This window comes from Protopterus annectens, chromosome 7.part0 (genome assembly GCF_019279795.1).
Source record: "Protopterus annectens isolate FY-2018-M chromosome 7.part0, PAN1.0, whole genome shotgun sequence".
Taxonomy (NCBI): Eukaryota; Metazoa; Chordata; order Ceratodontiformes; family Protopteridae; genus Protopterus; species Protopterus annectens.
This window is the reverse complement of record NC_056739.1, coordinates 1,892,429,042-1,892,453,241: the sequence shown is the minus strand read 5'-3', so window position 1 is coordinate 1,892,453,241 and position 24,200 is coordinate 1,892,429,042. Positions and strand designations below refer to the sequence as shown.

Here is a 24,200-nt window from a genome sequence, read left to right as displayed (position 1 = left end):
GTAGGAGGAAGAGTTGTATAGAGCAATCACTTTATGTATCAGCTGCGGTGCCCAGTATCCTGAAGATAGGAGATCACTGATTGCAGACTGAGCCCAGGCTAGACACTCAACAGTTTAAAAATTGGTTCTACGTGATTGTGTTGAATTCTACTTCTGACTTTACCTAGTTAGGGCTCACCTTGTTCACTCATGATTGGCGGTGGATTTTTTTTTACCATGTTGAGTTGCCAGTGCCCAACCTTCCACAAAAGGCACACACACACGCATGCCTATGGCTAATTTAGAGTGTCCAATCCACCTACAGCATGTCTTTGGAATGTGGGAGGAAATTGGAGAACCCAGAGGAAAACCACGCTACCACAGGGAGGACATGCAGACTCCTCACAGAAGGCACCCCAGCCAAGGATCAAACCAGAGAACTTCTTGCTGTGAGGCAGGAATGCTAACTGCTGCATCACCATGGCCACCCATTTGATTGTGTTGAATAATGTCACCAAATGGCCATGGATATTTGCTGGTGATAAGGGGGCTGAGGATCTGGCCTACTCTGACTAACTCCATGGACCCATGCTAACAGTAGGAGGAGTATATGCGCCTTTACTGGCCAGTGTATGCCAGCCATAAATCCCAGCAGCCATATGTTAATAAGCTACTGGCCTGCTGAAGTACTCTTGCTCAGTATGGGTTACCTGGGATAGCTCTATTGAGCTCAATGTAAAAACAATCAAATTGCTAAACATGAACTAAGAATTGAGACAGTGTAGGTTCACTTACAGGACACAGCTTTGAAGTGGATGACATGATGGTAAGGAGAAGGCTGAACATCCTATGTATCCAGGAGACAAGATGGAAGGGAAGTGTAGCAAAACACCTTGACTTGGGACCCAGAGTCTACTACTCAGGAGGATGACAGATTAGAAATGGCATCGGATTTGTGGTGAGGGAGAGACTTCAGAAGGCAGTGAGGAATGTCAACATAATCAGTGACAAATTCATGACAGTTGGACTCCAGTGTAAGGATATGGCACCATTTATAATCTCTGCATATGCCCCAAAGCAGGGTTGAGATAAAACACACTGCAAATTTTCACAGAATGTCCAGATTTTTGCCTCATATTTTTGGTCTGTAAAAATACGTTTTTCTTTATGGCAAATCACTCAGGACTCTCTCTCTATTTCGGATTTTCCGAGTTAGGGGTCGCCACAGCGGATCACCTTGTCTGCTCATGATTGGCAGTGAAGTTTTATGGTGTTGAGTTGCCAGCCCGGTGCCCAACCTTCCACAGAAGGCACACACATGTACGCACTCATGCCTAGAGCCAATTTTAGTGTGTCCAATCCACTTGCAGCATGTCTTTGGGTATGTGGGAGGAAACCGGAGCACCCAGAGGAAACCCACACAACTGCAGAGAGGACAAGTAGTCTCCGCACAGAAGACAGCCCAGCCAAAGATTGAACCAGAGAGCCTCTTGCTGTGAGGTGACAACTCTAACTGCTACACCACCGTGGCCATCCTCAAATCACTCAGAACTAATATCAGTAAATAAAGGCATAAATCTGAGTTTCAGACTTTTGTGTCCTTCAGAAAATGCATGCTAATATGGATCTTGTTATTCTAGCAACGTTCTTAGATTATACAATACTATTTAAAATCTGTTCCTATTTTTGGGCCTTTACTCCCCCCCCCCAGTATTTTAGATTTTGTCCAGAGTTTATACAATAAAAAGTTAAGAGGTATGGTTGTGATAGTGAGGAAAAGAGTACATTCGGAAAACAGTTGCATGACCTATTAAATAAAACAGGAGAACATAAACTGGTGTTATTAATTGGTGACCTGAATGCACATATAGGGACAGACAGAACAGGATATGAGAACTGTTTGGGTCCACATAGGTGGGGCAGCAGGAATAAAGAAGGAGAAGTCATTCTCAATTTCTGTCTGGCAAATGGCATGATGGTAACCATCACATGGCTCAGCTAAAGAGAGACAATTACAAGATCATATACAAGAGTGGCCAACATTCAACTCAGGTAGACTTCCTCCTAGCAAGGAAATGTTACTGGGGAAGAATCAGAGTCTGCAAAGTTATCTCCAGTGAATCGGTTGGTCCATAGCATAAATCACTGGTTGCCCCAGTCAACTTCACCAGTGGTAAGAGAAGGTTTTAAAATCACCAGAGACTAGGCCAAAGACCTGGACGTTGACTGGAAAGAAAGCATAATAGTTAAAGGAATTACTCAGGACTCTAGCACCCCAGGAAGAAGAGGAAATAGGTGGAGTTAAAAATGAATACCAGTGCCTCAAAACAGAATGTCTGAGGACTATAGAACTGTAGCAACTGTGCCAGGTACATAAACAAGGTACATAAGGAAAGCTGGTGGTGGAATGCAGTAGTCCAAGAAATCATCAAGTGAAAGAAAGATTGCAGGAAAAAGTGGGATATAGCAAAGATGGACCAGGCTAGGAAGGAATACTGGTTAGCTAACGAAGAAGCTAGGAGGGGAGTTGCAATAGCAAAGAACAAAGCATCAGAGGCACTCTAGCAGCATCTAGAAAGTGACTAAATAGGTGACAAAAAGAAATATTTCAGGTTGCAAGGCAAAGACAGAAAGATAAAAGAGATAGTCAGACAGACTTTATAAAGGATGCCAGCAACAACCTGCTCACTGGTACACAGGAAATAATAGGCAGATGGAAGGAGTACCTCCAGTAGATTCTGAATGAAGAAAACCCTACAAAAGCTGTACGGCCCCAAATTCAGCCTAAAAAAATAGAAGAGGAGGAGTCATTCTTCCAAGAAGAAATAATAGCACTAAGGAAAATGAAGTTAGAGAAAGCAGCAGGCTCAGATGAGTTAGCAGCAGATATGATAAAGATGTTGGGTGAGATAGGGTAGAAATGGCTCCTGAGGGTACTCATAACATTATGGAGAGAAAGGCGAATCCCAGATGACTGCAGAATAAGCATAGTAGTGCCAGTGTATAAGAAAGAAGGCGATATTCACAACTGTGGGCATATAGAGTGTCATTGTTGAATGAATATGCAGATTAGTAGAAATCAAGATGGGAGATGAGCAGCTGAGAGTCAGATCAGAAAGCAGCACTACTGAATGAATGTTTACAGTGAGCCACATAGCTGATACAAAGCTCTGGTGATGAAGATATAGTCCAATTCTGCATTTCTAGACTTAGAAAAAGCATATGACATTGTCCCAAGAAACTCTATTTGGGTAGTCTCCTGGTGGTTCCACATCCAACAAATACTGGTAGAATTTCTGCAGGCTATGTACAAGGACCCAATGACTCAAGTATGAAGCGTGTTTGGTTTCACAAAGGGATTACCAGTGTGATTGGGTGTGCATAAGGCTTCAGGTCTGATACCGCTGCTGTTCATACTGGTGATGGACTACAATTAGCAAACAGGTCAGAGGGGAAGATCAATAAATTTTCTGTATGCAGACAACATGGCATTACATGCAGAGTCTGAGGTAGAACTTCAGCAAATGGTAGGGGAATGGAATGCAAAGCTGAAGGCACATGGGATGAAACTGAGTACAGATAATATGGTTGTAATGGCAGTAAATGGAGGAATCAGAAGATTCACTGAATTGAAACAGAAGGGAAACTGTTGGAACAGGTTAACAGCTTCAAGTGTCTGGGAAGGTTGGTTGAGGAGAAGAGAAGTCTGAATGAGAAAGTCAAAGCTAGAATCAAAGGGCCTGCAGCCAACTGGCATGGAGTGTCAGATGTAGTGTATGCCAGAAGAATGACAAAGAAACTGAGAAGTTAGGTGTACAAAAACAATGGTGTGACCAGTACTACTGTATGGTATAGAACCTGGGCAGTAAAGGCAGAGCAGTTGATGAAGCTAGAGGTGATGGAGATGAAGTGCCTGTTTTGGGTGGTAGGATGCAGACTGCGCCTCAGATGAAGAAATTAGGATAGCAGAGCAGAAACCAAAGTAGCTCCAATTGCACACAAGGTCAAAGAGAATGGACTGCGGTGGTTCAGGCACATGTGAAGAAAAGCAGTAGACGATCTGGTAAAGAAGGTTTTGTGGTAGACAGGAAGAAGCAAGAGGAAATGAGGGCATCCAGCAAAGCGGTAGATGGATGTGTGGAAGAAGACCTGCAAAAATCAAGCATGAGTGTCGAACAAGGGAAGAGAGTAACAATGGATCATGAGAAATGGCAACAGCTGACACAACACCCTGACTCCATGTAGAAAATGTAAAAAAGGAGGTTGTTGATGATGTTGATAATGGTGATGATGGTGATGATGATGATGATGATGATGATAAATCTTTAGTTATAAATCACTGTGTTTTTTCAAGTTCAGTGATATCTTTAGACAAATGTAAGCCAAAAAGTACATTACATTACAATATGAAAATAAAGGCGTATCCCAGATGACTGGAGATTAAGCATAGTAGTGCTGGTGTTGAAGAACAAAGAGGACATTCACAACTGTGGGCATATAGAGGGTGATTGGTAAACAAATATGGAGCCAAGATAAAAGTGAAGGGGAATTATGACTTCTTAGCATTGGTGGAAATGTGTTTGGAAATTATATAATTCAGATAGAAGTTTTTCTGAACTACAGCAAAGACACAGTAGTCAAATGATAATGACTTAAAAAGAACCATGCCTAGATACCTTACAACTGTGTCCAGAAGGAGGAGTGTGTAACCTGTATGGATGTGAAAATATTCTAATTATGAAAATGAATTGTATGCTAATTTTTCCATATTTAATTTGAGATCCGTGTCCTTGCACCAGTGGTTAACATGGGCTAACCTGTGTTGGAGCAATTGTGAGTCAGTGGAAAAATAGCATCCAATGTACAGTCATTTGCACACTTAGATAGCACAGGCCAGAAGTGTTGGCTCCATTGTCTGATAAATAGATGTCAAATAGGATGGGGCCCAGCACTGAGCCCTGTTGTAAACCACTGGTAACTTTTTTTTGTTTTCAGAAGTGGCACCTCTAACTCTAAACTTATGGTTTCTATCAGACAACCGGTTAGCTATCCGACACACAACATAAGGATATATATTCAGATTTACATGTCAATTATGCCTGTTTGTGGAATAGTATCATAGGCTGTCAGAGGCCTTGAACATTTCCAGGTATGCTGTATGTATTGTACAACTACTATTCACCACTGGTTTGGTTATCTTTTTAAAGAAATTAATGAAGTTAAACAGACATGAGACATGACCTTCCTATAACAAAGCTGCATTGATGAGGGGCCAAGGTTAAGAAATCCTTAATGTCCAGATTAATGAGTTATGAGTTAATATACTCCATATATTTGCATATGAGGCTAGTGAGACTAATGGGTCTGTAGCTGCCAGAGTCTATAGTTGTGCCACTCTTGTATAAAGGTATTACAATGTCTTTTTTTCTGGGCTTCTCAAATGTAGCCAGTGGAGAGGCACAGATTAAAGAGGTTAAGAAGGGTTTTAGATATGGCATATTTGGTACTGATGACCATGCAACCTGGTGTATTTCCAAGGTCAATGGATGAGGTGATGTTAGCTTTTGAGAGAGTTGAGAGAACTTGTTCCACAGTAATTAAGATGGGAGGCTGGGATTATGGAGTCCTCAGAATAATTATAACTGTGGGTTAATTAAAACTTGCACTGAATTTATCAGCTAGAATGTTAGCTAGTTCCTTTAGATCAGAGTGTTCAGTACAACTGTGGGCTATTCCTTAACATCACCAGTTAGTATTAACTTCCTAACATAGATAAAGAACGATTTGTAGTTATTTTTGGTTTTATTAACTGTTTTTAGTTCATACTCAACTTAGAGCTCTCTAACAGTTGTCTTAATCACTTTACTATTTTGCTTCTGTGTGATTTTAAGGTAGGTAGAATGAGACCTCTTATAAGCATTAAGCAATTTCTTTCTCTTGCTGAATAATTTATTTATATGAGTATTCCACCACAGAGCTTTATTTTTAAATTTCTCATTATATTTAGTATGGATAGAGACAGGCCTATCAATACAGCTATTTAACTGGAAATGGAAGTCAGTTGTGTAGGCAGCAGCTTTAGCAATGGGGTCCATCACAGCAGGTTTGCTTTTGAGAAATCTGTAAACACAGAAATATGTACACAGATGTATCACCCATTTCAAAGGAAAAGATCTGATTTATCAAGGCATGATTTAATTGAACTATTACTAGGACAGGTAGCTTATATACTTCTAAGTTGGGAATTGCTGATTGAAGGCCCAGTGTCTGTTATTCTAAAAGTGTATTAGTTCTGGTTTAAGCACTTGGGCTCCAGGCCAGTTAATTTACATTAAGAAGGTTTGTGGTCTGCACTCTTGTGGGAGGAGAGTCTAGATTCTACCCCTCTGAGCTGGGAATTTCTGGCCAAAGGCTTACTGTGCCTGCTTATTTGAACTGTTTTTCTGCTATTGGTGTGCCTTGTCTGCTGTAGCATAGAATAGATTCAGGCCTGCTGAATCTAGCTTTGTTTGTATAACTTGAACATTATCCAGGCCATCTTTTTTTGGAGAAAGTTCCCCTGCACCCTATTGGCAGGAGTGTGTGGTTATAACTTGTCTGATTGAAAACTTCTGGAACAGGGCTGAGTTTTGAGTTATTTTACTGGTTAATTGGGTAATTTGTTTAAATCAGTTTGCTCATTTTCTATTGTTTTTTAAAAAAATGCACTTTATTCATCTGCTTTTACTGTAATTGTGTTTCTTCCTACTTTATTACCTTATTCTGCTTGTGCTTCTTCTTAAAAGTACTCAATTGTATTATTTTGCTGCAGTTATTACTGCTTGGTAGTAGCCTGATTAAATTGTAACTGTTATTCTAAGCCTTTTGGTGTAAGCACTTGGGCTTCAAACCAGCTGTTTTACATTAAGAAGGTTTGTGGACTGCATTGTTGTGGCAGGACAGGTAGCTTACATCCTTCTAAGTTGGGAATTGTTGATTGAAGGCTCAGTGTCTGTTATTCTAAAAGTGCATTAGTTCTGGTTTAAGCACTTGGGCTTCAGGCCAGTTATTTTACATTAAGAAGGTTTGTGGTCTGCACTCTTGTGGGAGGAGAGGCTAGATTCTGCCCTTCTGAGCTGTGAATTTCTGGTTAAAGGCTTATTGTACCTGCTTATTGGAACTGTTTCTTTCTGAAATTTGTGCGCCTTGTTTGCTGTAGCCCAGAAGTTAGTAGTTTATTGGGCATTTTGGGCTAATTTCTATCTCTTTCATTTCCCTGCTATAAAAACTGCATTTGCACAGTTTTTTGCGCTTGTATTCAGCTCAGCACGTACCTTCCAGGTGTCCTGCAGAGTTGTACAGCAGCAGAGAGACAAAAAAGAGAATTTGGAGTGATTAAGTATCATTTTTCTGCATTTTCTTGCTGTCTTTAACTAATTCCACCTAAAACGCCATTTTTAGCGGTTCTGTGATTTAAAAAGATTGTTTCTGCTACATATTGTACTTATTTGCTGCCTGCACTTGAACTAAGTAATTTTTGTGTTTAAATAATCTGTTTAACTGTTGTAGGCTGCACACTAAAGTGTGATAGCCATTTCTATGCGTTTAAAGTGTTTTTTTTATTGTATCTGCTTTATTTTCTGAAAAAAACAAAAACAAAAATAATATATACTTGTTTCCCGCCTTTCTTAACTAGTATAGTCCAGTTTTCAGTTTATTGTTGAATTCAGGGCTATGTTACAAGTTTCTGTGTTGCCCATACCTTGCTTGGATAGAAGGAAGTTTCTCTGCTCACCTGTGAGAGAGGGGAGCTTTCAGCAGCCTGTCTGTCCCTGGAGGAGTGGTTTCAGCCCAGAAGTTAGTAGCTTATTGGCCATTTTGGGCTAATTTCTATCTCTTTCATTTTCCTGCTATAAAAAATGCATTTGCATTGTTTTGCGCTCTGGGCAGCACTGGTTAGCTAGGCTTAAACTATTCCTGGCTCTACAAAGTCTACGCTTCAATTTTTCCCTTGGAACTAGACAAACTTTCAACTTAAGCACTCAAACCATTCATTTCACAGCCCATCACTTGCTCAAAACTCATAGCAAGCACTAATTAACCTTAGCACTAGATCCCCCTATACTGTCCAGAAGGACAAGGCTCTCTATTCGTCCCTACCAGCCAATCAGTAAAATAGCTCACTTTACCTATTCAGGCATTTCCAAAAGGCAGTTTCAGGTGTACTCTCCAGTCCAACTGTTAAATCTGGATATTCTGAGGCAATGTTACAACTGCCTCACATACACAGACAACAATCTCCTCCTACCACCAAACGCTAATATATGTAAGAGATACATTTATACAGCCAAACTGGAGGCAAAGCTCTCTCAACCTAAGACTGGAACTGACAGTCAAGAGGAGAAGTAAAATACTTGCAAGACAGCACCAGTCTCACATAGACCTACTAAACCAACACTGGGAAAAAACACACATAAATACACAAAAACATACTCGGAGGGTCTAAATAAAAATCTGCAAAAGCAACAGAGACCTCCAAAGCAGACATCCAAGCAACCTCTGCACCCCATCACAAACCATGAAACACATACTTCACATAATCAGTGTGCCACGCAATCACAGCCCTTAAGGCAAAATAACATACCCAACATACTAGTAATACGCGACTCTGTAGTCAGGCACACTGATGTCCCACTAACTAGGCTGGACAAGGAGAAGATTAAAGTTAGCTGCCTGTTAGGTGCCAGGATCCACCACATAACACAAGCACTCAGGTCACTCCAGAACAAGTACAAATACAACTCTGTCAATGTCCATGTTGGTGTGAATGACCTGAGACGTACCTCCCTGGACTACATGAAAAGAGACATGGAAGAGCTCTCTGATCACGTTGCCCAGACCAGTATGACCCTGACCCTGAGTAGCATCCTGCCCTCACCAAGAATGATGCGACAGTATAAAGAAAAAATTATCAATTTCAACAATTGGCTAAGTTTCTGGTGTCATTCAGAGGGGATCCAGTATCTGTCCGCCTGGGATGACATGCTCGACAAGCCATGTTGCTTCGCAAGAGATGGCTTTCACCTGTCACCCTTAGGTTTTTGAATACTGGCCAAGGCTATTGCTGCCCCCATAGTGCCTTTTTTAGACAAGGCTCAAAAGACAAACCCACCTCCGTAAATTACACAAGTAACCAAAAACTAAGGGCAATGCTACTCAATGCCAGAAGTCTAAACCTCAAAATGCATGCACTCAAGGCACTCCTCTTTATGGAGAACATTGATATCTGTGCAGTAACAGAAACCTGGTTTAAGGCTCCAGAGAGCCCCCCAGCACTACCAGGCTATAACTCATACCATACTTTTCAGCCACAGAACCCAGAGCGAAACACAAAAGGTGGGGCTGTATCCATATTCATCAAGGATACCCACACCTCCAGGTTAGTGGCACAGCACAATGCCTCAGAGATCATTCATGTGCAACTAACAATGGGCAAAATTGCAATTCAAATTGTAGCTTGCTACAGATCACCCACCATGACCCAGGACCCCCATTCTGCATTCCTGGAATCACCGGAATATATGAAGGTCCTACCAAACGCCCTAATACTGGGTGATTTCAATTACTCAAACATTAACTGGGAGAACTACTCAAGTACTGACTCCATTGCCCAACACTTACTAGAATTTATAAACTCAAATGCCCTGGATCAACTGGTCAACACCCCCACCAGAGGTAACAACATATTGGACCTGGTTATCACCAACATGGGCAACTGGTGTTTTACACCGGAGGTTAACCCCACCCTGGTTAGATCAGATCATAGACTAATCACTCTGGATATCCACATTCTGCCCCCACAAGCAAACCACTGTGAAAAACTTTTCAAAAGCAAACCTCATGTTACTTAAGACCGAGGTGGAAAGGGTCACAGCCCCCATGCTAAAGGACAACGCTGTCAAAGCTGCTGAATCCCTTAGAAAGGCACTCTATGAGCACCTGCAAGAATGCATGGATCGTGCTATCCCAAGCAAAACCAAGACTCACTCCTCCAAGAAAAGGAAACCAGTCTGGTGGACCCTTGCCATAAACAAGCTATACAACAGAAGGAGGAATCTAGTACAGAAAAGAGTAAAATCCCAAGAAGGAAAGACATCCCTGATCAGTATCAGCAAGAAACTACGATCCCTCATAAAATCATCCAAGGCTAGCTTTGAAATACAAATTGCCAGGGACTCCAAAGATAGCCACAAAGCTTCTTTAGCTATGTCAAGAACCTAAGTGGAAACTCTCAGATCTGCTCTGAGTTGGTGCAGAATGGCACAAAATACACTGAACTGACTGATATTGCCAACATTCTGGGAGATGGGTTTAGTGCAAACTTCACCCCCCCCTCACCCCCTAAAGGGCCCATAACCATACCCCCAATTTTTTTTAGCTAAGTTCTATCTGGAATGTGTAGCCCCGCTCCGTTCACTAGGCTCACTTCGCTCACCTCCCACCCCCATTCCTGCCCACACCCATATCATTACCTTTATACCTATACATACAACCACACCCCCTCACTTCCTGCCTAATCCTCCACCCCTCTACTTTCTGTTCTAATACTACCTCCCTTCTTTGCTCCTCCCCACAATTACCTACTATCCACTATCAAAGACTACTGTTCCTTACTCCCACCCCTTCCTCTCATCCCCTGTTCTACATCCCATAAAGTGACGTCTCTTGCAACTCAAACTATACTTTTACCTTCCCTACTCCTTATACTCTATCACCTCACCTCCTATCCCACACAATTACGTGCTCCCTATTTCCATCCCTCAAACACCACTCAACTCAAGTACTACACCACAACCCTATCTACTAATTTGTCCCTCCATCATTCCCTCCACCAGTCCCATTCCTGAAATAAAAATACCCCCCTTCCCTTTAAAACAAAAACAAAACAAAGTCTACTTATTCAAATTAAAACCCCATTACAAACTTCTACTTCTATATGGTGATGTTCATCTTAACCCAGGCCCTACAGACACTACCCTGAACAATAACTCCCCTGTATCTAAACCTGCCAACCCCTCCAACCCACAAAACAAGTAGAATTCTGCTCTATCAATGTCAGGAGCCTTGTAAATAAAGTTCAAGAACTCCATGCCTGGATAGCTAACTATACTCCTGACATAGTTACCCTAACTGAAACATGGTTAAAACCACACCATCTGGACAGAGAAATCATCCCTCCTGGCTATAATACCCTTAGATTAGATTGACCTAAAAGAAAAGGAGGATGAGTCTCCATACTCTACTCCAATAGTCTCTCCCATATCAGTCCCACACTAGACTTACCCTCCTCACCAGCTGAACTCCTACTGACCAACTTCAAACTTAACAGTTTCAACACCATAACTGTCACAACAATCTATATTCCTCCTGGTAATAATATTAACATACTTGAGAACATCCTATCTCACCTCTCACATACCATCCACAATGAAATAATTATACTGGGAGATGTTAATATTGATTGGCTTACAATACAAGCTCCCAACACTACTTCCTGTATAAACCTACATGGGTTTGAGCAGCTAATCACAACCCCAACCTATATTAACAAATCTTACCAACCTAGCTCTCTTCTTGACTGGATATTGGTCTCCCACCCTTAAAACTATCATAACACCCAAACCCTTCCAAATGCCCTCAGTGACCACTGCCCTGTAACAGTTACCAGACATACTCCTCACCTTACCAAACCTAACAAATTTATTACCATCCGCTCACTTTCTCATTTCTGTCCTAACTCCTTTATTCACCAACTCTCCAAAATTAACTGGTTTTACCTCACCACTCTTCCTTTAGATGAAGCTGGCCACTCCTTAAACACTACATTCCTAAACATTCTTAACTCCCTTGCTCCTCTTCGCACAATTAGAATCAAATCTAATACTGCTCCCTGGCTCACTAAATCTACCAGAACCCTTATGAAAGACCGGGATAGGGTTTGGAAAATGTGGACTAAAACTAGGAACCCGTCTCTTCTTCAGAAATATAAAGAACTCAGAAATAAATAAAAAAAATCATCTATTATGACAAAATAAACTTCTATGCCAGTCCTCCCCTCTACTCTTAAATCAGACCCAAAGAAATTCTGGAGCTCTGTTAAACAGACTTTTCATCCAGGAAACCCATCCTCTCCTAACCCATGTCCCAATGCAACACCTGAAGACATAGTCAACAAATTTAACAATCATTTTTAAAATTCAGTAACCTCCATAATAAATCCCCCCCCCCCCAGAAACAACAATAGCACCCCCACAAACTCTATACCTCTTCCAAACCCTCCTAACTCCTTCTATCTAAAAGCAGTATCAACTAACTATGTAAAGTCATTACTCTCTAAACTTAAACCTTGCTCCCCATCTGTTGACAAGCCACCCTCTTACTTCCTGCAGATTGCCTCTGAACCTCTTGCCTATCCTGTATCCATCTTAATCAACAGATCCATTTTGGAATCCTATGTCCCCACTGTGTGGAAGAATTTCTTTACTCTACCCATTCACAAAGGGGGCAACTCCTCAGACATATCCAACTTCAGACCGATTGCCATACTCCACTCTCAAAAATCCTAGAGAAATGCATTCACAAGCAGGTAATGCATTACCTTCACCAGGAAAACCTTCTCACACCCACACAGCATGGTTTCCGTCCCAAGCATAGTACAACTACTGCACTCATATCATTCATCAACATAGTCACCCTAGCTTGTGATAACAATAAACTTGTCTCATGCCTATTCCTTGACCTTTCTAAAGCCTTTGACACTGTCTCTTACCCACTCCTCGTAAATAAAATCACTATCTTACATTTCTCTCCCCCTACTATCTCCTGGTTCTCTAGATATCTCTCAACCCACCAGCGATCAGTTAAATGGCTCTCTGCACTATCCTCCCCTCTCAATGTACAAATGGGGGTCCCCCAAAGGTCCATACCTGGACCACTACTCTTTAATATTTTCACCAACTTGCCTACTCCTCTTGCCCCCAGTCATCTCTTGTGCAATATGCTGATGACTCAACTGTTATAACCATTGCTGACATCCCAACTGACCTCCACTCATCTACCCAGGCATCCTTCCACACCATTGAGTCTTGGCTTAGTGATAACAAAGTAATACTTAATCCAAAAAAGAGCTAAGCTCTTACTCTTCCTCCCTAAAAACATCACCACACTCAAAAGTACATTTACTATCTTATCCTGCAACAACACTATAATTTCAGCTGAATCTAGTACTAAATTGCTAGGTGTTACAATAGATGATCAGTTTAAGTTTGATCTCCATATTACTAAAGCGGTAAAAAGAATTCATCAGGAACTTGCACACCTTTTCCGTAGCAAGAAATACTTAACTAACACTGCCCAAATAACTCTCTCCCAGGCTTTATTACTCCGAACATTCCTGTGCAGCTGCCACATATTCACAAACCTAAGTTCTACACTTATTTCCAAGCTTGAAACTACCTATAATAAGATCACCAGATTTGCAGCTAACCAAACCTACAAGTCACACCACTGCTTAGCAATACAGCAACTAGACTGGCTAGAATTCCCTCAGCTGCTCCAACTATACTAAATACAAATCATCCACTCTATCCTCTATCTACCCTTTTTCTGCCCCAGCCTCTCCACTATCATATCCAAATATTCCCCTGCGAAGGCACTACACAGCTCAAATCAAGAATTATTAGACATCTACAAATCCAAAACCAAAAATAGGCTGCCTTCTCTATAACAATAACCCAGCTATATCCTGGAACCAACTCCCCTTGGAAATAAAATCCTTCCAGCATAGCAAAAGTTTCACATTAGCCACAAGGAAATACCTAAAAACAAAACGGTCTTGCCACTGTAGCCAACCACCCTGAAACTACCATCCTTTCTCCTATTTCACCATCTCACTCTTAATGTATCTCTAACGCTATTCCCCTGCCTCTTCTACCTCCTCGCTTCCTCTATCTCTAGCCACTCTTAATTCTTACAGTCTCAAAACAACCTACCTGTCTAGTCTGTCTCCTATACTCTGCCACCCCTACATCTCCTACTAGCCATTCCTACTTTCCTTTCTTGTTTTCAAGCTTCTATACAACTAGATTCTACCCACTTTAAATAAGCATCTGCATAACTATTAACTCATTTTGCTGTAAGCAGCTAAAATAATATTGTAACTAGTCACATTTTCTTCTGCTAATTGTTTAAAACCTTGTTTTATAACAACTCACATACTTGTCTGCCAATTGTTAATACTCTGTATAATTGAATTGCCTGAGGAGCTTTTTTTTTTCTCCAGGTCTCTTCTTGTAAGATCCTATAGCTGATTGTTACTACTATGGTACTAAAATTTAATAAATTGTTTTCTAGTCCAGAGGAGCTTTTCTCCCCGGGTCTCTGCTGTAAATGAGCCAAAAGCTCAGCCAGACTAAGCCGGTTAACAAATGTAAAATAAAATAAATAAATAAGACACTATCTAGTACTAAATTGCTAGGTGTTACAATCACTGACACACAGGTTAAAACAGCCCTATCCAAAGCCAAAAACACTGCTTTAATGGGACCGGATGGTGTCCCAGGCTGTGTTTTATACAAACTCCAAAATGAACTAACCCCTCACCTAAACACACTGTTTAAACTCAGCCTCTCTACAGGCTATGTACCCATAGAGTGGTGCACAGCAGCATTTATCCTACTCCACAAAGGTGGAGCCGCAACGGACCTCGGGAACTATCACCCAATAAGCCTGACTAGCCTGGTCTGCAAGGCTATGGAGCGCATCATCATGGAACTCATTAACAGAGACATTGGGAACCTCCAAACATTGGACCCTACCCAGTTTGGCTTTGTTAGGGGTAGATCATGCCTCCTAAACCTGGTGGACTTCTTTGAGACAGTTACCAAGGCTTTAGATGAGGGAAAGGAGGTCCACACAGCCTACCAAGAAATCGCAAAGGCTTTCAACACCATTCCCCATTCTGGTATTATAGACAAGCTCATCAGTCTGAACATAAACCCCTATGTCACAAGATGGTTTGCTAGTTGGCTCATGGATAGAACCCACACGGTGAGAGTTGCAGGCTCTAGGTCTGACTCTAAACCGGTTACAAGTGGCGTCCCCCAGGGATCAGTCCTGGAACCCCTCCTGTTCGGTATATACTTCTCAGAGGTAGAGGCAAGCACAGGAGGACTATGGCTAACCAAGTTCACAGACGACTGCAAACTGGGGGCCATAAGTGACTCTCTGGCTGATGCAGACATCCTCCAGAAGAGTCTCACTGAGACGGATACCTGGTGTCAAAATCATGGTCTCAAGCTAAATGCCAAGAAGTGCATAGTCATCCCCTGTGGAAAAAACAAAGTACCCACAAACTACCACATACATGGTAGTCCCCTAAATACAGAAAATATAATAAGGGATCTGGGGACCCAAGTAGATAGTAATCTCTCCTTTGATAATCATATTGCCAAGGTGGTTAGAAAATCCTTCTCTGTGGCCCACCTAATCACAAAAGGGTTCGCATCTAGAAAAAAAGAGGTTATTGTGCCCCTGTACTCATCACTCATCAGACCTATCATAGAGTACAACTCCCCATTTGGGATGTACCTTACAAGACACCTGTAACAGCTGGAAAGACCACAGAAGTACCTCAACAAGAGGATTACTGGCCTCAAATAGATGGCCTATGCAGCCCGACTGAAGAACCTCCAGCTGTACTCAGAGGTGATCTTTGCCTGACATACAAGGCCATGTCCAACCCAGTATTGATGGACATGCTCCACCTAAAAAAAAAACAAATAACCCAACAGCCACATGCTCTAGGGATCTAAACCTCACCACAATGATAAATAGGATATGCTGGAAGGTATAGATTCCTGTCCCAGAGACTCCATATGCTTTGGAACAGGATTCCAATCTACATTAGGCAGAGCCCCTCACTAACTCTTTTCAAGGGAAACCTTGACGTGTGAATGGGAAACAGAAAATTTACCCCGGGGATCACTGCAGTGGCTCTACTGGACAGAGGCATAGGGAATTAATGGCTCTGCTGGACAGAGGCACAGGGAACTAATCTAAGGGGGTGGCGAAAGCCAACATATTCTGGTTAGGCTTACAGATGCCCTTGGGCAGACAGCCTAGTACTTACCTATGAACCTATGAACTATTAAGATAGCTTTATGAACTGTTAGATAAATATATGTTTATTTTCTGACTGTGAGTGTTTAAATGTTTTAGTGTATCTTGTTACTGAAGATGCTTTGAATTATGATTGTAAATTATGATGATGGTGGTTATTATTATTATTATTATTATTATTATTAGTGGCATAAATGACTAGTATTTTCAGACCAGCCCACCTTTGATACAAATCTGCTGTTCATTTTACAGACTCATCTTCATTTACTGGGAAAATCAGTAAAGCAAAAGAAAGTATACTTCAGGAACCAGTCGCTCTGTAACACCCTGGGAGGAAATCCATGTCCTCTTGTTACAATAACAGCTCTGCCAAAGTTGAAGTCCCAGCAAAATGTACATCAGTTCCGTAAGTAAAACTATAAAATGGTGTGTTTTCATTACTTAGTTTAGTGTTATGGGACCATTGCCTAACAAAGGATTTAGTGGCATCATTTGCATCTCTCATTGTACCATTATGCAGATGTCAAGAGCAGCTATGAATGTGACTGGGAGAATGAAAACATCATGCAAACGTAATACATAAATAGATTAAAAGGTCAGATGCTGCATATCTGTGAAGTGCAACCTGTTGTTGAAAAAATGTGGTTAACAATGAGAAAAACAGAAGATGGATATAATATCAGTTAACTACCCTTCAGCTGTAAGGGAAAAGAGCTAGGTGCAGACATTGCAACCTAAGGGTTTATAGCACAGCAGTCACAATTGTTATTGGTGAAACATTTCTTTGCATTCAATATGTTTGTATTATTTTTTTTATATTTATTTATTTAAATGTATTTAATTGCACAACATAATGAGCGTAATTCATTATTTCATTTTCTGGTTTATGCTTAATGTGTTAGAAAGTCATGGAAGTGTGCAAAAATGAACACATATTAATTTTGAATTACAAATGTAAGTACTGTTGTGTGCTTATGTAATACAATTACAAAACCACACAGATGCTGCAATGAAGCACAAAGTTTACTGCCTTCTCCCCCACACTTATCTCACATTTTTGGACTGCAGTACATCGTGCAGTACCTTCCATGTTTTTCTACACATGACACATTTTATGGATAAATTATTATCTTATCTTTTTATAAAATAAATGGAATGGACTGTGGGACATTTTCAGCTGAACTGATACAGTAATTTCAAAATGAGAAACAAAATGGAAGAAAGTTTAAGTGAGTTACAGGCAGATAAACGTTATAGCAGTATAGTCATATACAAGAAGAAGATACATTAAGAATTGCAGTGCAAGATAGTTCAGCCCAAGCCACGTTGGGACTGTTCACGATGTGACTTGTCAAGAGTCAATCAGTGGGTTTATTCAGTTAGTGGAAACATGGAAAAGTGGCATTTTGAAGAGATATGTTTTTGTACAACATTTGAACATTCACATGTTGATGAACTTCTGATTTCAAGTGGCAGAGTCAAGTTTTGGAGGATTGATAACAAATCTTATTTGCTTTCCTCTATTATGTATGAATATAAGCAAGGCTTTAAGGAGAAGTAAAGGCTGTTACAGAGTTTGTGCATCCATTTATGATTTCCCTTGGGATCTACCATTATCCATTTATGATTTCTCTTGGGATCTTATGTGTTTCTCACATTGCAGCCTACATGTTAGTGAACAGGTCGTAAAGTCAGCTCTAAAGAACACAGAGAACTACTTTTCTTAAATCAAGGTAAAGCACTGTTGCTGGTCTTTACAAAGTACTTTTTCCAAGAGCCTACAGGTCTTGTTTATACCTATTTACAATAATTGGCAGCAGGTAATGAATATGACAGTAATACAAAGTAGATCATATTGATAATAACATCTTTAAGAATGGCTCTTCTTGCTTATTTGGTCAGCAGATGACTTATTTTTTATAAATGATTTCCTAAAGAATATTTGCTTTGGTTAGTATGTTGACAGTTTGTAAGTATTGGTCCACCCAAAGAGCTACACACCAAGGTATATGCATGTCACATAGCTGTATTTAAATTGTACCCCAAGGAGGACATATTGATCCAGTGTGCCTTTACTTTACCGTTTTGATGATGCCCTCAGCCTTTTCCTTTACATTTACAGCAATCCCTGTGACTGTACATCACTTGTGTATCTTAACCAGATCAAGAGAAAAAACTTCAAAGACGATACAGGGATCACCTACCCATTTCATTACTTAGTTCTGGAAAAAATATAAGAAAATAGAATAACAAAGGTTATAAATCGGATTACAACCAGCATGGATCTATAAAGCAAGCTAATGGTGACTGTAATTGTCTGTGGAAAGGTGATGCTAATCAGTACTTTGCATGTATGATTCTGCAAGCTAATGGTGACTGTAATTGTCTGTGGAAAGGTGATGCTAATCAATACTTTGCATGTATGATTCTGCAAGCTAATGGTGACTGTAATTGTCTGTGGAAAGGTGATGCTAATCAATACTTTGCATGTATGATTCTGCAGAGAATTAATAAACCGGTTCCACCCCTTCCCTTAATTACCATTGTATATAAGCCCATAAAAGAGTTGTGAGGGTTGCAAACATCAGATTGTTTTGAAAGACCAGCATCCACAGGTATTCTTTGAAAGTATGACTGGTGCTGTTAGTGTCCTGTGACCATTTTAGAAGCCATGTAATTGCTTTTCTAGGACCCTATAACTACATAAGAAGGATTTGGCAGTCACTGCTCTTTACAGTATTAAAGAATGTGGAGATTGCACAGTATTTCATCTGGGCATTTCTACAAAGTGAAGATCTATGTTTGGTTATTTGAATCATTCTAGATGCTTTCTATATTTCATAAAATATTAAGAACTGAGAGAAAGTTTTGTCCATGTGGTGTAAAAGGTAAAATATAAAACAGTTATATCTCTTATGGAACTTTGGGTTTACTCCAGGACAGCCAGCTGAGCTAGAATAAGATATTCATTTTACTCATCCTTTGAGTTTTTTTAATGTTTTATATTATTTGAGTGAAACCTGTTGAAAGCTAATGGTGGTATGTATTTTCAGGAAGCACGGATAAGTTTATGCCTCTTAGTTAACTCATACACTGCATTACCGGGATATGTGAATAATGATTGAATTTATTCTCAAAAGCATAAACATTACTTGCAAAATCATTTGTCTGTTAGACATACTTCATGCTGTATTTTCCTTCTTTGCTATTGTCAAGTAGGGAAGTAGTAAGGGTGGATGATGTGCTGAAGCTGTCATGGTGTGTTAAAGTACTAGTCATCTGCATATTTTCATGCATTGCCGTGAATGAATGGAAGAGAAAAAAGCATATGAGGGGGTCACAGACTGTGGGTGGTTGTCATATCCAAACTTTTCAGTGCTGTGTATTTTATACTATGCCACAAACTTCAAGTGATACTACATGAAAGTAGATTTTGAATCTGAGGAGTAGCTGCATCAGATTCAGCTTGACCTAGACTCCTACACTCTGCAACAGCACCTACTTGTTTTGTGTAACACAGGTTTAAATGATCTCCTGATAACACTAAATTCTTTATTGTGGTATAGCATTAAGTCATACAAATAATCTCTCTCTCTCTCTCTTTATATATATATATATATATTTATATATATGTATACTCATGCCTTCATAATGTACACATACATATAGATAGATACATAGAGCATATGATCGAGTGTTTGAAACCCTGAAGCTTTTGAATGGAGATCATGGTACAGCAAGGATTAAGACATTTACCTTTTTCTTCACTGGAGTACGATCTCAGACTTGGTATGTATAATTTGCAGGGGGGTGCAGGGTGGCTTGCCCCCTGCATAAATTAAAAAAAAAAATAGAATTTTTCTTTTTTTTTTTTTTGAGTTTTTGAAAACTTGATGATACTCGATCATCCGACATACCTCTCTCTCTCTCTCTCTCTATATATATATATATATATATATATATATATATATATATTAATATATAAAAACTTTGCAGTGCAGTATGCACTTTAGCTGAAAGTGTTGTGAGTCACCTTCTGAAGTCATCAGCTGTATGGTGGCTATAATGCAGCATGTAAAATATTGCATTGTATTCATGCTGCTTCCACCAAAGACTTAGTATATATAACAAGGGGTGCGTGTGCACACAAACACACACACACACACACACACACACACACACACACACACACACACACACACACACACACACACACACACACACACACACACACACCCCAACACATCCAACACTCACATTCATACTTCCACCTCCTTACCCTAACCCACACGTACAACTTACAAAAACCCTCACATACACTCACTCATCTTAAATTCCAGACACCATTCCAACCAAACAGTCCATGTAACATAGCATAAATGCATAATTGCGGATTCGAGATATTCTGATTCGTGCTTATGCACTTTCGCTATTTTGAAGTTTCGCCTTTATGGTCTTGGAATAATGAAATTCGAGATTTCAATATTTCAAGGTTATAAAGGGGAACCACAGACACACATTCACATGGACCGTTATGCATGTATTTGACAAATTGACATTTCTACTCATATTCTTTAAATTTGCCTCATTTAATCGGGTTCCCATTAAATGATCGAAGACGCATTCTTTTGAATGCGTCTTGATCGAACTTGAAAGCACAAAAGGCAAAATAGCAAAATGACATATAAGTGAGTTCTTTCCCCGGGAAAGAAATTGCTTAGTTAATTCTGTTGCTTTGCCATCTTCATGACTGTAGTGCGATCTCGGAGTTGGTATATTTAGGTAGTGGACTTTATTTAATGTTTAAATTTTTTTTTTTTTTTTTTTTTTTTTGTGGAACAGTGATTTTTTTTCCCTTGGAAAAACAATTGCTGTTCTAAGCATTTGAGATTGTAAGCTTTCACTTACATGGGTACGATAAATCATCGCTCACTTTTTTAAGAGTTTGATGATTTAACATAGACCCATTTAATCAGCATGTCTAGAAGTTAATTTAAGTTGCATGCCCTAAACAGCATCTTTTAGTTCTCTTGCTATACCTAAGTTGAGCACAATGTTTCTAAGACTGTACCCTTGGTATTTTCTTATGTTTTATTAATCTTCCTGCATTCAGTTTGTTGCAAAAATATCAATGGGTCTGCTGAACCCTTGCAAGGTATTTATCTAACTAAGCCACATTATATACCAATTATCTCTATAAAACTGTAAGTATGTGCAAAATTTAAATATACTCTGTACACATCACTGATACCCACAGGAAATATCAGGACATTAGGCACCTTATTCTTCTGCTGTATATCAATTTCATATGAAACATCTCACCTTGCTTCCCAGATTCCAAACCATTTCATTCTGACCAACTCTCATTTAACACATAAAAAAATCAAATCATGTCTAACCTTGGGATTTCTGTACCGTCCAATGAATAAAGCCTGTTCCTGACCACTATATTAACTGTACTAAAAGAAATCTATTTGACAAACAGATGTACTTATTTAACCAGAAAGAATAATATATTATCCCTGTGCCTTCAAGTTTCAAATCCCAACCCATGCTCCTTAAAACCATAGTCAGTTGGAGTACTACTCTTCGTCCCATCACGCTCTTCTTCAAAAAATAATGATAAGCTATATTTTGCTCTTGTTTCTTCTTCTTTCCCCATATATCTCTGTATTTGAGAGCTTACGGTCAGAGTAGATTGTTAGAGGTGATAATACCAAAAATAATAAAATACCATAAAACATGATGGAATACAACAACTTTCCCATTCAATAATTGTTGCAATAATCAAGCTTCTTGAAGTCCAGTAGTCCATAAAACCTTACTCTCTCTCTCTATAATTATATCTAAATAATATAGATAATATATATTTAAAGGGAGACAGAGAGAGCAAGGCAATGGAAGGATGGTAATTTTATATTATGTCTTCCATTACCACGATGCATAATCAGATAAATGAAGCTTGGGGAAAAACTAATTTGTCCAGGACCATCTTGGGGGGGGGGCTTAGTATAAGGGTGCTGAGAGTAGAAGGCTGGTAGGGATGGATAGATGGGTTTAGTATAGTGATAGGGATATGTTACTTAGGCTGCGGGTGGTAATGGGTTAATAGTGTGTGACTCAGAGGAATTGAGGTAGATTTTGGAAGGGGGTTAGGTTTTATAACAGAGTAGTAGGGGAAGTAGGATCACATTATTGGTATTGTCTTCTTGCCCCCCTCTTGCTGATGATTGATGTTAGTGAGTTTTGGGATCAAGTGAGTTGCATGACTGTTTGATAAGAATAAGAGAATGGAATATGAACGCTGCTTATTCAGACAGGGTGATTGGGTACACTGCCCTGTTCTAATCAGTTATCTTGTTGCAGACTCAGAATAAAGTTATTGGTTTCTGTTGAATTTAATAAAGGTGATCAAATGTCTTTAAGTGTCTGTGTGCATTATTTAAGGGGGCTGGGACAATGATATTTGCAGAGGATGACTTTTGTAGAGTGGAAAAATATTTCATTAGACTATAGCAAGTTACCAGCAGAAATTATGCACATTCTGAAATACATTGCACTTTTTAATGTACACAGGAACAGATCAATGTTTCACGGTACAATATAGCTATTCCATATGCACAAGTTGCAATACCACTGTTTTTTTAGAGAGGTAGAATAACTCAAAATGTCTGAGAAGAGATGAGTAAAGTAATACTTTTAAATCATGACAGCTGCACTCACTGGTCACACTTCACCATTACATTTTATAGAGGAAAATAATTATTTCTACATTAAAAGCAGTCCCTTTTCTTACTACAGAATAAACACTTTATATGTAAAATTTTTATTTGATTGCTGAAGGAACTGAATGATTGATTGTCTGATTGAATAGTGAGTGAGTAGTGTGGGAGATTTCCCCCTTCAGGATTTACTTAGGTAAATGGTAGATAATGCATTTCAGAAAAGAAAGGTTTTCTCAGTGGCTTGATATAGGTACAGGGCAGTATAAAAAGTGGTGCATAAAACATGGAGAGAACATTAAACAAAGCACTGTGAAATAATACATAAAAGTGCAACTATATTTGATAGTAGGAGTATACACAGACACACGCACGCACGCACACGCACGCACGCGCACACACACACACACACACACACACACACACACACACACACACACACACACACACACACACACACACACACACTCACACATGCATGCACGCACACGCACATGCAGACACACACACACAGACACACACACCATGCACGTGCACACACACACACACACACACACATGCATGCACGCACATGCACGCACGCGCACACACACACACACACACACACACACACACACACACACACACACACACACACACACACACACACACACACACACAAAGCTAAACGTTCAAAATTGCACTGTGTATAAGGAATGAATTCCATGGTTTAATTCCCTTTAACAAAAGTCACATTTGTTGCATGACTGTTACTTCCAAACACAGTTTGAATAATGAACAATTCATGAATCCAAAACTACTTTTTATAATAGTTTAATGTTACCAGTCAACTTTAAACATTTTGACTTTGGTAAAAAAGAAACTTCAGCAACAGCAGAATGATGCCTCAGAGAGAGCAGAAACTTCTTACTCTGAAAGCTTGATCTTTGGTACTAACCCTTGTGCCTGGTTTACTTGCCAACATGCTAATATTCAGATTTCTTTCTTTTTCTTTTATTTTTCACTACATTAACATGATGCCCTCAAGGTTCTGGACATTACAAAATCTGATACATGTCTTCTGCATTGCTACCCATGTCGTGCCTCCAAATGATTGATCATTACACCAAGTGTACACTTAGATGGCTACACTTTTTTCACTATGATAGCTTATTAATTGCCTTCACTTTTTACCTTGTCTTTGCCATTTAATGTTAGTTGTTGAAACTTCATGTTAGTTTCTATCTCTGTATAGCCATCTCTTGATGAACCACTTTGTCACCATTTTTTGTCTAGCCAAGTGTTTGTGAAAAGTAGTGCAGTGTACCATACCTATTGCTGTAATCATGCTGAATGAAGTTC

General features: G+C 39.7%; 1 protein-coding gene across 1 annotated transcript in view; it reads left to right on the top strand.

The window, feature by feature from the left end:
* The window catches only part of AGBL1 (AGBL carboxypeptidase 1), a 4,745,443-nt gene that overhangs the window by 2,281,567 nt on the left and 2,439,676 nt on the right, over positions 1-24,200 (top strand). The window contains exon 17 of the mRNA XM_044078361.1: positions 16,390-16,543. Coding sequence (XP_043934296.1) covers positions 16,390-16,543 — 154 coding nt within the window. The remainder of the gene's footprint in view (positions 1-16,389; positions 16,544-24,200) is intronic.